This window comes from Brienomyrus brachyistius, chromosome 9 (assembly GCF_023856365.1).
Source record: "Brienomyrus brachyistius isolate T26 chromosome 9, BBRACH_0.4, whole genome shotgun sequence".
In the NCBI taxonomy this organism is placed as follows: Eukaryota; Metazoa; Chordata; class Actinopteri; order Osteoglossiformes; family Mormyridae; genus Brienomyrus; species Brienomyrus brachyistius.
This window is the reverse complement of record NC_064541.1, coordinates 28,812,413-28,827,595: the sequence shown is the minus strand read 5'-3', so window position 1 is coordinate 28,827,595 and position 15,183 is coordinate 28,812,413. Positions and strand designations below refer to the sequence as shown.

The 15,183-nt window shown below is 44.4% G+C and overlaps 1 protein-coding gene across 7 annotated transcripts; it reads left to right on the top strand.

The window, feature by feature from the left end:
- The first annotated feature begins 984 nt into the window (after window positions 1–984).
- Window positions 985–9,078, top strand: rcc1 (regulator of chromosome condensation 1). 7 transcript variants are annotated; one of them, XM_049025253.1, is made up of 11 exons: window positions 985–1,101; window positions 1,847–1,949; window positions 2,539–2,622; window positions 2,956–3,143; window positions 4,076–4,255; window positions 4,514–4,610; window positions 4,788–4,910; window positions 6,118–6,264; window positions 6,759–6,878; window positions 7,790–7,942; window positions 8,479–9,078. In XM_049025253.1, exons 3-11 carry the CDS (start codon window positions 2,553–2,555, stop codon window positions 8,652–8,654), a joined length of 1,254 nt encoding a protein of 417 aa, XP_048881210.1. In that variant the 5' UTR covers window positions 985–1,101; window positions 1,847–1,949; window positions 2,539–2,552; the 3' UTR covers window positions 8,655–9,078. The 7 variants fall into 7 exon arrangements, with proteins under 7 accessions (XP_048881210.1, XP_048881211.1, XP_048881214.1 ...); XM_049025254.1 differs by having other exon boundaries at window positions 1,020–1,101; window positions 1,871–1,949; XM_049025257.1 differs by lacking the exon at window positions 1,847–1,949 and having other exon boundaries at window positions 1,026–1,101.
- Window positions 9,079–15,183: the final 6,105 nt, after the last annotated feature.

The following is a 15,183-nucleotide window of genomic DNA, read 5'->3' as shown; positions in this document are numbered from 1 at the left end:
CTGAAGTACAGACGAACAGCGGCTGTTCATCAAAAGCATTTCTGGCAACTGCAAGCTGTACTGTACTATAACCAGAACTAAGGTAATCGTTACACTGCTGTGGTTTAGGGAAAGAAATCTGGAGGACCATCCATTCGCGCTTTAATTGTATTTGTTCATTTTAAATCGGAAAGGACCCTGGTGAGAAAGAAAACCAACTGTGCATAAATGTTCTAGCAAAGAAAACAAACACCTTAGATTTCCACAACCAACAGAATGAAAGATATCTATGCATTTTGCTATAGAGGCATCTTTCTGAAACGGAATGTTTCTCAGTCGTGGTCAGGGGCGCCGTAAAGAGAGCGGGTGGGGTTAGTACGATTCCAACGTCTCCAGAATAACAGTAGCCCTAAAAAATGTTAAATAATTGGATTGATCTGGGTTGGGGGCCAATACGATATGCTGTCATGGAATCCAAAATCTGTAGCGGTGCCCCTGGTTGTGATCTTTGGCGGATTTGTATATACCGTCTTTCCTTTCTTCCCCAATATCTTTGTCTTGAATATATCCTTTAAAATATCTCCTGATATTGTACGAATAAAGCTTTCAGAGCAGAAAATGTATTTCGAAAGTTTTTTTTCCAGATGCTCCTTAATGGCGCTATCAATATGAATATCGAATTTAATTACGACCCATGAAGTCTTTGATTTATAGATATAATTTTGAGTTCATTCCGAAGCGTAGCGAAATATTTACTGAGACGTCAAGTCTAGCTTTAAAAAGGGAACTATCCTTCAGTTGTTGCCTTAACAGAAATTACTGAGTAACTATTACAAATTCCCAGATTAAATAACAAAGAGATAAATCTCATAATATCCATGAATTTGTATCTCGGCGTGTATATTATTTACGAATTTGCAAACGATGAATTCATGTGCTAATTCTGTATATATATTTTTTTATTTCGATCTGATATGAAGATATGGGGCTTCGTACCATATGATGGGCTGTCGACCGAGCGACGCAGGGCGCACTGTCTCTTTAAAACACAGGCCACATGGACGGAACGAGTAGGGAAGGTGATCGAGGTTCTAACGCACAATAAGAGAAGCGACGGATCTGGTAAGTTTGCAATGAATGGGGGTCATTCACTTTGCCGCTCCAACACATATAATAGTTATTTTTGTGCTTTAGCTATATGCAGTGTCTAAGGGGAAGGACGTGTCTGTCAGTTAGATATTAAATGTTAAAACTGTTGCTGATTAGCTAGCAAATTAGCTGAAGCTGTTTTATGCAACGGTGCTGTCATTTTCATTTACCGATCATTGCAAAAGTGCATCAGTTTGGTTATTGTGTTCACTGTACATGATGAGCCGTGGCTAATTTATTAACAGTCTGCTTAAGTGATTTTATTTCCGTTGTTTTTTTAAGAAGATAATTGCCTCCCAGTAGCTGCCGTCAGTCGCTTATGCGGTCAATTGTATTTTGACTAACTTATAGAATTTGTAAGTTGTATTGAGTGCAGCAAGAGTGTCAGCCAAACTATCTATAAGGACTTACTAAGTAGAGGAGAGGCAGGCGCTCCGTAGCCAGATTCTGGACGCCGCCAGTATAAACGAGGCCTTTTAAAAAATTAGCGGGAGTCATCATTTAGCACTTTGAACCAGGAAACGGATCGGCCCACCCGTTCTACCATGCTTTTTTTTGGGGGGGGGCACCGGAAACATGTTTCGTTCAAAACGCCTCGTGATGTCGTGTGACAGCAGCTGCTGCTCTAGGGCAAGAGCCCCACTCCGTCCTGTCCTATTTTGTGCATCGGCCCCTATCAATCATATCTCCTTATGCTATTTTCAATCTGTTCTCGAAGAAGGAACTGATTGTGCGTTTGCAGCAGCTGCTACGTGACCAGAAGCACGTAAAGCACTGAAAAGTCAGAGAGGGGGAACACCACCAGGACAATACCCCCCAAAGTAAGTTAGTCTTTTTAATCCGGATGCGCCAAACAAATGCTTATTTCGCGTGTTTTCTGCGTTGAAAGGCGTGTCTCTCCTGTTGTGACGCACATTTCCCGCGACCGACTTTAGCCCCGACGCGCGCAGACGGCGCCTTTGCAGTTCTTTGCACGTTGGACCAGCTGCGTCTCCTAAAACGACCTTTCTCTTTTTAAAGACACGTACGAGGTCCTTTGTTTTAATAAGTGTATTTTGTTTAAAATTACACTGAGACTACTCTTTAGCCTGTTTGCTTCTCTATCGAAGTATGATTCAAGTTTTGCTTTTCGCAGTTACGTGCTGATATCCTGTAATTTAAATGAATTATTTTTGCCTGTGTTCCGGAGGAAAAGCAAAAGATACAAATTTCGTGTTGACATGGCTGAGTTGCTTTGGCTTGCGTTCTGTTGAACGTTACAGTGCGCCGTTGAGTGAATTGTGAGGGCTACACACTTGTAGGCTACCAGTGTGCCTCTCTTCACGCTGATGTGTTAAGTTTTCGAACAGCTGGAGTACTGATAAAGAAAGCAGTATGTCTAAATACCTGTCCCTCTGCTTTTCTGTCTAGCGTTTGCCGCCGACATGCCTGGGAAGAAGGCAGTGAAAAGGGTGAGCCAAGTGGATGACGCCAAGGGTCCTAAGAAAGTGAAAGGTACACCGGCCATTCCCGATACCCGTGAGAAACAGATTTCTTTGCATACGGCATAAGACAAAATTTTTATGAACTGTTGTTAACTATGCTGGAAGTATTCCTGTGTTTGACCACATGGAAGAATGCTGTACGTGATTTGTGCCGTGGTAATATTTTTGCTTGATGTAGTCCGATAAAGTAATGGTCATGTAAAGAGCACTGCTGTGACTGTTTGTCTATTATTATCACCTATGATTCTGCACTCCATTACCACCCGCAACGTAAACTGTTCTGGCAAACCTGCCTCAATGCATCCCCTAACCCTATTCCAACGAGTGCTCTCTCCCTGCCCAGTTTCCCACAGCAGCTATGGGACAGAGAATGGCCTGGTGCTGGTGCTCGGACAGGGTGACGTGGGCCAGCTGGGCCTGGGTGAGGACGTGATGGAGCGGAAGAAGCCGGCATTGGTGCCCCTACCGGAGCCAGTCGTACAGGCCGTGGCAGGGGGCATGCACACCGTCTGCCTCAGTGACACGGGCAGTGTGAGTAGCTCACACATTTTCCCCTTGGCTTGAAGTGCTCTCACTTTGAATGATTGCTCATGAACAGTTACTGCCTTGTAATTTAAGTAGTAAATCTTTGCGGCACTTCGGTACAGGGATTGATTGCAGCACTGGCCTATAATCAAAACTGTATGTACACACATATCATCTTAAGTTGCTCACACATGCTGGTTCCCCCTGCAGATCACTGCAAATGCAGCAGCCTGCTTGCACAATGCACTATATTCCATTGGACGTTCATAAGTAATTTTTGGCAAATCTATCTTGAGGTTTATATTGTTCATGTGGATCTGACTAGTTTGGACAGCAGTTTTCAATAATGATATATAGCATATTGTTTTGTAGCATAACATTTGAACTAGCAACTACTGAACAGCCAGCAAGTTTGTTGAGGGGAAGAGTTAGTGTTAGATATGTCTGAATATGAGTGTATGTCTTCATGAGTCTTTAGTCCAGTCAGTTCATTGAGATCTTTCATTTTTTTAAGGTGATGTGTATTTTACTGTGCTCATAGCATTTCACGCGGAACAAGGGAACTGTTGTAACAAATTTTTTTCCCTTTGGTTTAGGAGCCCTACACTGTATACTGCTTCATAACCTCCGTACAGACAGACGTATTTACCTGAGTTAGGTTAATTAGTTCTGTTTCTGAGGTACAGAGCTAGCAGTTGTACTGCTGGTCCTGGGTTAAGAGACTGAAACCACATGGCCCGTACTACGAAGTGGAGTTACTGGCTTATCGGGGTAACTTGTCGGATTTAAGGTGGTCTGGGAAAAATGTAAGTGAACGAATATGAAGTCCATTTAAACTGTGGTACCGTATATCCGACAAGTTGCCTCGATTAAGCCAGTAACCCCTCTTCGTAGTACAGGCCACTGGATGTATAAGTGAATGAGCCCCCCCCCCCCAGATTTACTCGTTTGGCTGCAATGACGAGGGAGCCCTGGGCCGGGACACCTCGGAGGAAGGCTCAGAAATGAGTCCCGGGAAGGTGGAGCTCAAGGAGAAGGTGGTGCAAGTGTCGGCCGGCGACAGTCACACGGCGGCCCTCACCGAGGAGGGAGACGTCTACATCTGGGGCTCCTTCAGGGTAAGTGGGCCGCGTTTAGGCCCAGGGACGGTGTCTGCGTGCTGATGGCCCGTGGTGTTGGGGCAGCGGTACCGTTTCGTGCATGGGGTTGGGCAATGTGGGGGTTTTGTGTGCTGCTCTATCTATAGCATTTCAGCGTTCTGCTTTCCCTTTAAACGCGTAGTAAATGTAAAGCCCAGAGTATACTGGCTGTTTTGTCCTGCCCTAACATCTCCGTGTTTAATGATATTCCACCATTATGCTTCATATTGATCTTAGGACAACAATGGAGTAATTGGTCTCCTGGAACCCATGAAAAAATGCACTTTACCAGTCAAGGTTCCCGTTGAAGAGCGTGTGGTTAAAATCGCTTCGGGTAAGACCTCGCCCCTAGAGCCACGTGTGCCAGCCAGATCTCATTGGCAGTGCTGCCGCCAAAGGATCGGGGTGTTTTCTGCTGGCGTTGGATGTTGGCACTGACCGGAGATCAGTTTTCTGAATGACGCCAGATGGAAATTTTGAGACTAGCCCTTGCTGCTGTTATTTTTCCAAGGAAATGACCACCTGATGATGCTGACGATGGAGGGAGACCTGTACAGCTCAGGCTGTGGGGAGCAAGGGCAGCTGGGACGTGTCCCGGAGCGCTTTGCCAACCGAGGGGGCCGCAAGGGTCTCGGTAAGACTCTGTGCCTCGACGGCAGCCCCCTGTGGCCATGCTGTGCACTGCGGCTCCGCCTTATGCACCCAGGAGCTTGGGGGTGTATAAGGCGGGGTGTTGGGGGTGGGCGACGTGACCTTAAACATCATGGCATTTTTTACTTTTTGACAGTGATGGTATTGCAATTACTTTTTTGCAGGAGTGGCATGTCTCTATGTAAATAATAATAATAATTTATTATTATTATTATTATTATTATTAAGATGGATATGGGTGGTTTTATTTCGAAAAAACTATGACACATTTCATGTCAATGTTTTCTCATATTTATTTTAAAATTGTCCGAGCAGCAAGCTGCTTCAGCCAAAAACGGTGCATTTTACAGTCCATTTCAAATAAAACGCAGGCTTACTATTTCGGTCGGCTGGCTGGAGTGGAAATTTCAATTCGAGAAGCGTCTGTACACACATGCCAAAGCATTTACACGTATGTGACTATTTTATTACCTTCTAAATAGTCTGTAGGGTTTGCAAACTACCCCAACGCCTTTTGATGTTGCTTATTTTAGGTTTGTAATGGAATAATATATATATTTGCTGTAACATTTCTAGCGTGAGTTTGAAACCCTGAGTGTCTCACACACAAAAAATGATAAAACCAGGTTATTTTGTTTAATGTGTGTAATTAAACAAAATCAGTTTATTTTGAATTTGTTAATTTTCTGTTACAACACTTTGCCTGAGTGTGTTTAGAAAATTGACACAATGCAGATAAACCGGTTACATATACTATTTGACAAGTATTTAGATTACAGTTGAAGCTTTGAAGAAAATAAAGTGCTTTATTTTTATAAATATGCTATTATATAATTAAAATGCTACATTCTAGCGCTGTTAAGGGTATAGTGTAAATCCATGTCGCGGCGGGCAGTCACACCAGTTATGACTGACACCGGTGTACCGCCCACCCCTAGCTGGTACCATGAGAAAAGAGCATGCCCAAGTTGCTAATTTTAGCTTAAGAGCACTGCTGGGTTTTGCCAAAGGTTTCGTTAAATCCTTTTACATATTTTAAAAAATGAATGATATTCTGCAGCTGTCAGCATTGGCTAAAGGTGTTTATGAACAGCAATACCTTGGTGTTGAATGTTGCTGCTCTCTCGTGTGTGTTTGCTGGACCCCGGCGCTTCTTAAACGCTGCTGCTTCTCTCCTCGTCTGGCCTCAGAGCGACTACTGGTGCCTCAGACCATCCCGGTTCGGTCGAGAGGAAAGGTCCGTTTCTCCGACGTCTTCTGCGGTGCCTATTTCACGTTCGCTGTGTCCAAAGAGGGTCACATCTATGGCTTTGGCCTCTCCAACTACCACCAGCTAGGTGAACTTGATTGTTCTTTCAGTTGTTTACTGACCTGCAGTAGCCTTCATTTACACCGTCACTTAAATGTTAAGCAGCACTAGTATACGGTGGTAAAATCCACTTTGTACAGCCCTGATGGCATGAAGCTTTTAGGAGACTTCTGTGTATCTAGCTGTCCTCAGCCTACTTTCATTGGCGCAAACTTTGCAGGGGGGGATAATGGGTGAAATATTGTTGGCTGATTTAATCGTTTAATAACTTGGTATTGTGTTGCTTGTTCAGTGACCCATTTCCTGCTTCCCTGGATTCATTACGATCAAAACTTCGCCTTGAGCAGATATTTGTAGATGAGCTGATTTAATAGCAGCTGTTAGATACGCAGTTGGTGTTTGTATTGTAATGTGCTCTAAGGCTGGATGTTTGTGACTGAGTATTGGCCAGTAGCCTATTATTGTTCTCTGTGAGGCCCTCAGGGTAACTTCAGTGCTCTAACCTTATTGTTCTCCCTGTAGGGACCTCGGGCACCACTACCTGCTTTGCTCCCTTAAAGCTCACAGCCTTCAAGAACTCCACGACCTCCTGGGTTGGCTTCTCCGGAGGCCAGCACCACACAGTCTGCCTGGACTCCGAGGGTGAGTTTTAAAATGAGGGAAGATCTCAGCATGAAACAACATATTTCTCTGGTATTTGTCCGGTATGGGCATCATCGGGCTCATAAACCGTTATAAACCAGGGGGTTGTTTGTTCATGTCCTTGCTATAATGGGACTCCTTACCTGAGCAGTTCCTTTAATGAAACAAGTTGTAAATGTCTTAAGCAACTAGTATTAGGGAATAGCTTTTTTTTCTTTTTTTCTTTTTTAAATGGGGGTTGCTTTTGGTGCGTTCGATTATTTCTCTCCGTCTCGGAACTCGAACGAAAACGTCACGAAAAACGTCACTTCCCGTCGGAAACACGCCTCTTTTACGACATTGATGTCGGGCAGAATTTTCTTGTCCGAGTTTCCCCTGTGAAGTCGTTTCAACATGGCTGCTTACACAGTCAACAGTAATTCTATTTTATAAATATTTAAAAATATTTATTTTGTTAAATGTATTAATAGTTCTAAATGTAATTGCACGTGTTCGAATTAGAGAATACCATATCTGTATACCACTGGTCACTTAATTCTAATTCTGACTAGTTCGTGTTCCTTGTTAGTCTCTCGGAAAAATAATCTTACTCCAAAACTGCTAAAATATAAAGCAACAACACATGGAAGCAGCCATGTTTGTTCTGAGATGTGGTAGCTCGGACGGGAGATTGTCGGACGTGATGTCACTCAACCCAGAATTTCTGAGTTCCGAGATAAAAACGAACGCACCATTTGAACTCCCTGTCCCAACCGACCCCCCACCCGTGTTTAGTTTTGCGTCCTGTTGGCTTAAAGCAGGCAATGACTGACAGGAAGTTGAGCTCTTCTTTTGATCTGGATTGGGGGTGGGGCATGAGCAGTAGGACAGATTGGAAACTGAGTCAGCATCTGCATGGTCTCTCCAACCAGGGAAGGTCTACAGCCTGGGCCGGGCTGAGTACGGCCGGCTGGGCCTGGGCCAGGGCGCCGAGGAGAAGAGCGAGCCCACGTCCATCAGCAGCTTGGATGGGGTGAAAGCCGTGGCCTGCGGGGCGTCCGTCAGCTACGCAGTCACAAAGCAGGGTAGGCGGCCATGACGTCTCGCGGAAGATGCCCATCTAGATCGGGCTTGTTTTCCGTGGTCACTGGTAGACCATCGACTCTACTGGGCATTACACTTGTGATGAATCAGGTGGGTTTATCAAGTTGGCAAGCTGTTGTGTTCCTGTGAACTTCTGATTGGGGATGTCTCAAGAAGCAAACGTTAGTAAATATTTTTTTGGAATAAATTCTTGCCCGTCAAGTAGGCAAGTAGACTGTGGATTATAGTGTAGATTATCTGTTAATGTGCCAGCAATAAGTGCGTGTTTCTGCACCCCCTCCCTTGAGAATGTGATGTCACCGCAGTGCTGCTGCTGAACTGTCTGGCAGTGGACTGTCCTGCTTCGCGTTTCCATGCTGCCAGGCGTGTGACTCTTTAAAAGAAAATAAAATAAAAAACTGCACTGGGATCTGTGATAGGTGCTCAAGCACTGAATACATTTGCTGCATTATTGTGTCTTTAAAGAAACTTGTCCCAGACCTGGACCTCGAACCCTCGGCTACATGTCTCGTTTCAGGCTTGGTGTTTGCCTGGGGCATGGGAACCAACATGCAGTTAGGCACCGGAGAGGAGGATGACGAGTGGACCCCGGTGGAGATGGCTGGGAAGCAGCTGGAGAACCGTGTAGTTTTGACAGTGTCCAGTGGGGGGCAGCACACAGTTCTGCTGGTCAAAGACAAGCAGGACAGCTGATTGGACACCCTGTGGGGGGGGGTTTTATAAACCATTGATCTATACCGAAGTGTAGATCGAGAGGGTGTGGGATGGTGAGGCTTCCCGTGCTGCGCCATGTTGCCCTTAAGATGCCATTTAGGGAGGGGAGGTGAGGGAGCTGGGTGCTGGTTGCTGTCCGAGTCTTACTCTTACTCCTCCTATGGAGCCAAACATCGCACTGAGGATAAGTCAGGATGTTCAGGGGGGGGATAGCAAAAATTATTTTTTTAAACTAGTTTGCTCCTTTTGTTTTCTTAATTATTTTTAACGATATCCTTTAGTATGACATTCAGGGATTCTGAAGTTTTTTCTGTGCAGGAAACCGATCACCTTTTAATAGTCCTGTTTGCAGACTTTTAAAGTGACATTTGGTCAGAGCAATAAAATCCAAAATTGAGACCAACTCTGCAAAGTGTGGCCTATTACTAAGTGTCTCTCACTTCTAGTGCATTGACCCTGCTTCTCGCTGTTGTCTAAGCCCACGTTTAGGCAGTGAAATCCTATAGTCCTACATTTTTAAACCCTACTCCACTGAAAATAACAGGTGATATTTTGGGTTTTGTTTATATGTGCACTGGTTTCTTTCCCTCGAAGGGGAAATAAAATCCTGCATGCAGTCAGTCATGCTTCTGCATTACAGTTGGCTGCTGGCTGTAGTTCCTGTTCATTTGACTGTGCTACATCTGTGTACCAACAGGAAAGGACGCTGTGTGTTATCTGATTATTCCTAGGTTTAATCCTTCGAGGCCTGATAATAGGATGGGTAGGAATTTGAGTACAAAACTACGAGTAGCTACCTGAAGAATGTGCTTGCTTCTCTAAATAATCCACATTTAAATATTTCAAAGCATCAGCTATACTCGGATGCATGATTTATGTGGCTTAAATAGGGGTAGTACCTAAGTAGGAAGCAGCCTAAATGAATATAAAGTCTACATCATTTTTGTAACAAAAATGCAAAAAATAGACTCAACTGAGAAGAGATTTTGAATCTGCCAGTTATTTGTAGTTTTGCTGAGTGTCTCCCAGCCCAGGAGCCTGTATCACAAAACAGGATTCCTTGCTTGGTCGTCGGATTTTGGGTAGGCTGAGCTAAATGTAAGCGAACGAAGATAAAGTCCATTTAAGCCGGTGTAAGCAAGGCATCCTGCTTCGTGATACTGGTCCCCAGTCACAGGACCGTTCCCTCTGTTTTCCTGCACGCTGTAACCACTAGAGGGCACTCTGATGACATTTGTAGCCAAATGACAGGTGTTTGAGGAAATTTTGAATAATACAATCTAAGCTTAGAAATACCAATTTCACATTATGATTTGAAGCCACTTGGCAGTAAAGAGTGAATATGTTATGATCATGCTACTTTCCGCTCGCATTATCTACTCATAATGAGATGTATAATATGTGGGCGCTAGTTTCAATGTGACATCTTGTTTTTAAGTAAGTCTTTTGAAATCCTAACAGCCTCTCGCCCCAACTCCTAAAGCACTCTCCTGGTGCTGTCTTTTGTTCTGTCCTTTCTCCCCCCCCCCCCCCCCCCCCCTTCTGACGATAAGGATCCACACACGTGTACAACCTCTATGCCAACACGAGTCCTCCTCCAGCGTGTGAAGTTTCCCAAGTGGATGTTGGAACCGGGTATTAAAGGGGTCTGTCTGACTGCAAGTGTTTGGGATCTTCTTACTGTCAGCGGTTTCAAAGAAAAATTATATTTTACAGCCTGTGTCATACATTACTGCTCCTTTCAAAGGTTGTTTACCAGTTAGCCTAATTTGCGGAACAGGAATCTGTGGGCCAGGCTACAAGATCAGCTGCCTTCTGAGGATTTTGTAGAGGTACCATTGGGTTCTGAAGACCAGCTTCATAATTACGGTATCATCTACAACACAGACTGTAGAGTTGTGCTGTTTTTTGTGCTGTTTGCTGGCTTTTCTGAAGCTGCGATACACAAACTGCGTAGACAATGCCCTGTTTTCTCAGTGTGTTCTAGATTGCTTTTTCACATTCGGCTGCGTATAACATCATGGCCTCATTTTGTGACCAGCTAATAACACTGCCCTTTACATCAGTCCCGTCTCAGGCGTAATTACCAAAGCTAGTTGTTACCTTTACACTGAATATATTTTTCTCCAATTTGCTACATCTGCTATCTGACAAATTTCCATAATGGTGGCCTCGCATCTCTGTGCCTGTCGATTGAGTTCCTGCCCCCAGCTCTGTACGTGAGCAGCTTGCAGTTCTCGTCGTGTTCATGTGGGTGTGCTCCAGGTGCTCCGTCTTTCCAAGTATGGTGTGAGAGTGTGACTGACTGACATGCCGTTCCAGGGAGGTCTGGCCTCCTGCCCTGTCTTCCCTGGGATGGGCACCAGGTTCACTGTGAGTCTGCATCAGATATCAGAGGTGGAAAGTTCCAGTACAGAAAGTAAAAATTCAGACCAAGGTTGTGTTTCAACCAAGCAGTTGAGCATAAAGTCTCAGTCACAGAATACTGAACTGCTTGGTTGAAACAAAAATCTTGGTCTGGTTTTTTACTTTCTGGACCTGAACTCTCCACCACTGTCAGAATGATTACTAGGTGGATGGATGGATTTTTGTGACTTGGGATATCCTTATTAGGTATGAAATATGTGAGAGCCATCAAAATATTTACTAAATATAACAATGTACTGGCGTCTTTGTTGTTGCCAGCCTCATGCCCTGTGCTGCCTGGACAGGTTCCAGGCTCTCCGCAGCCCTGCCAGGAAAACAGTTGGAATGTGGATCGATGTTCGTTATGTCTACTAATTATTTTTAATTGTAATTTCTTTTTTATTCTGGGGTTTAATTTTGTGGAAAATAACTCTTTAAACTAACCCCATCCCTCCAGTTGCACTCACATTTTTGTTGCTGGAAAATCTTTTTATTTGATTATTTGTCTTGTCTGGTATAAAAAGGTCATGATATTTTGGGAAGAATTAGCGACACGTTCTCTTTCCTCTCATGGGACGATACTTGTGTTTCTCCATGTATTTGTGGCCGTACGCTGTCAGAAAGAGGCTCTTTGTGTTTTACTGATGCAAGCTGACAGCGGCTCTCGTCTCTCTTGTGATTGGCTGCGTCCTTAAGGAGTGTGGACTGTTTTTCTTTTTTTTGCTAACAGTTGTTCCATAATGAAAAAACTGATCAAATGCAGAAACCAATTGAAAACACTGCCCCAATGTGTTGTTTGCATAGATATACATGTTGGTTTATCCCTGTTTATGAGAAGCTTATCTCACTGTTTGCACCTTTGATAGATTTCAGTCTGACTGAATATTTTATGACTGTCAGCAATAAATATGAATCAAAGAAGAATCAAATCCTGTTTTTCAAAAAAAAAAAAAAAAAATGATACCTGATTGATATTTGTGTCAGACTGGAAGTTTGGCAGATGTAGCAGATGTGTATCCCTGACCTATTTTTGTATTTTTATTGTATATTAAACTTTCCGGCAAAATCTGTTTATTCCAAAGTTATTTGGCTGTATTTCGCTCTTGCTTTGCATGAGTGAAATTATCATGGTGAAAGTGAAATTGAGGAAACGATTACAGGTGAGACTTCTTTACGATTCAGTTGAAGCCATTTTAATTGCATTCTTTGTCTTTTGAGACATTGAAAATCTGTCAAATCACAGATAGTGAAGACGGGGGCCGGTACCATGGCAACCCTGGAATTAAAGGAGGCTCGTGCAGCAGCATTCAGAATCATTATCGGGAGTGATGAGTGTGCTTTTCACACTTAGAGGCAGGCGGGCCGGTGGTACCACAGCTTGGCAGAGCCGCGTCCTTCGTCGCCTGAAGGAAGAGGCCGAGGCCTTTGCTCTGACCCGCTCAGTAGCTGCAGTTTCATGAGCGTTATCGCTGTGACTCAGGCATCATGGGACATGTTTAGTACACGCCCCCGTTCTGGGATGAAAACAGAAACTATTAAAATTGTTTAATCACTGAACCATCTGCTTTGGCTCTCACCAAGAGGTTCCTGACTTACATGTTGCTGGAGGGAACCAATACAGTGAGTGATATGGGTATCAAATAGTCACAGTCTCCAGGACGTTACTGACCTTTGATGGGACAGTGATTGCAGATAATTGTTAATTGTGAATATTTAGCACTCCAGACTCCGTAGTTAAGACCAATTTTACTTATTTGAATGCCCTCCTCCGTCCTGGCCGTGCCCACTGAAGGTCTTGCCCCTCCTCCATCTAATTTACTATCCATGAAGCAGAGAGCAGTACAAGGCTTTAACCATTCTTAATTCTATACAGATAAGACTTAATTTATATTCTAAGATGTATGTGGGGCAGTGTAACAACCAGAATATGCAGTGTGATTACTGCAGTGCCTGTAACAAACTGGCAAATGGAGAGCTCCATGCCCAGTGCCTGTTATTGTACATATCTTGGTTCTTATGCTTTTGGAATGTATTGTTGGGCAAAGGCTGCCTCAAGAGCAGGACAGAGGCACAGGAGAGGAGGCTGTGTTCCCTAGACTTTACCAGACGTGCAAACTGAATGCTGACAAGGCTGTTGTAAGGCTTAACTATGCAAATAAATACAACATGCTACACGCCACTCACCTTAGAACTTGGTAGATGCAGTGTACCGTACAGAAAGTGTATTTCCAGCTCTCATTTAATCCACCCAAGTGACTCTTCTTAAGTTGCTCTCTGCATTAATTTTTAATGAAGGCTTGATTACTTGTGATGGTGAGGCCAGTGTTCAGCAGCTACAGTATGGTCACATCGCTGACCGCTGTCACTCAGCTTTGATCACATCGCTGGCCGCTGTCACTCAGCTTTGGTCACATCGCTGGCCGCTGTCACTCAGCTTTGATCACATCGCTGGCCGCTGTCACTCAGCTTTGGTCACATCGCTGGCCGCTGTCACTCAGCTTTGATCACATCGCTGGCCGCTGTCACTCAGCTTTGGTCACATCGCTGGCCGTTGTCACTTGGTTGTGTCTACATCGCTGGCCACTCTCACTCAGTATCCGTCCCCCAGCTCCATAGAGACTGAGCTGGGGATTCATCAGCACTTCACTGAGCATGTGGCTTGGATTTTCGGGGACTCCTTATCGTCTTGGTGAGCTACTGTAGACCTTGATCTAGACAGCTTGGATCCAAACTGGACAATGATGTCATGGCGGATGGTAGGGCTGGCAGGAAAGAAGAAGATCAGTCTCGGGGAGATTAAGCTGGAGGTGATGGTCCCTCATCCAGGCTGTGATGTCCACCAGGCATGCAGAGATCTGAGCAGAGAGAGTGATGTCATCAGGAGAGAAGGTCAAGTACAGCTGAATGTCATTGGCTTAGTAGTGGTACTGTAGGAGAAGCCATGTGCCTGGATGATCTGACCTAGAGAGGTAAGTAAATAGAGGAGAGGACTAAGGACAGAGCCTTGAGGGACAGCAGTTTGTGCCTGATGTGATTTGGACACCACAGCACCCCAAGCCACTCAGAATGATCAATCTGAGAGGTGAGTCAAAGTAGCAGAAAGCAGCCCATGTGATGTCAATTTGAAAGTGGGTGGCAAGATGATTTGGTGATTAGCTGTGTCCAAAGCTGCAGAGAGGTCTAGCAGGATCAGAACAAATTACGAGGATGCAGCTATTTTGACTCTCAGAGTCTCAACAACATTGAGGAGGGCAGTCTCAGTCGAGTGTCCAAAGTTATGAAGCCTGACTGACCCAGCAGACTTTCTTGTGAAAAGTCAGGGGTGTTCTATAGTCATTATCCACCATACATTATGACATGACTAGGCTGTCCGATTTGTGTGTTTTAGCTTAATGTTTGCATGAATGAATTTCAGGGAGTCTGAGCAGTGGTGTCCGAATGCAAACACAAGGTCAAGAAAGTAGACATGCTCTTCATGGCCTCCCACTTACTTAGGAGAAGGTCCATAATAGATCCCATCAGTCCTGACCGCTCATCACCTGGATAACTTATAGAGGGGATGCTGGTAGAAGAAAAGATTGGAGACTTGGTGAAGATGCGACAGGGGGGTGTCTGGAGGTTCTAGCGGTCCAGAATGTCTTACAGCAATAGAATGAAAGTGCAGTCAATTTCTGAAATTAATTTTCCAGATCACTGAAATAGTCAAGTATGTCAAAAGCATACTGCTAATTAAGTAAATAAAGCTGGATTCAGCAGCCATAACTTGCACCAACACACACACACACACACCCCGTAACAGCCTGGGGGTTAATCGGGCTGTAGTGGGGGGTGATGGGGGCTATGGGGTGATGTAGACCAATCAGTAAAATGAGACTATGGGTACTGCACTGCAGGAAATTATTTCAGGAACCAGAACCATTTTCTGGAACCAGGTACTTTTGTTGTGTTCACATTGCAGGAACTTGGCTGAATTGTGGTTCCTTGCAAGCAGTTCTGGAACCCTTTTTTAGTCCCTACTCCAGACTAAGGGTGAATCTCAATGCCAAGAATGCGAAGATTGAGCTTGTGGTCTTGCTAACTTGCCTTCCAACTTGGGGTGCAA

Excerpts from the sequence above, each read along its gene's own strand:
- rcc1 (XM_049025253.1), top strand. The coding sequence starts at position 2,553 with ATGCCTGGGAAGAAGGCAGTGAAAAGGGTGAGCCAAGTGGATGACGCC. Across the intron at positions 6,265-6,758 it reads CTCCAACTACCACCAGCTAG|GGACCTCGGGCACCACTACC; the intron begins GTGAACTTGATT and ends TTCTCCCTGTAG. Across the intron at positions 6,879-7,789 it reads AGTCTGCCTGGACTCCGAGG|GGAAGGTCTACAGCCTGGGC; the intron begins GTGAGTTTTAAA and ends CTCTCCAACCAG.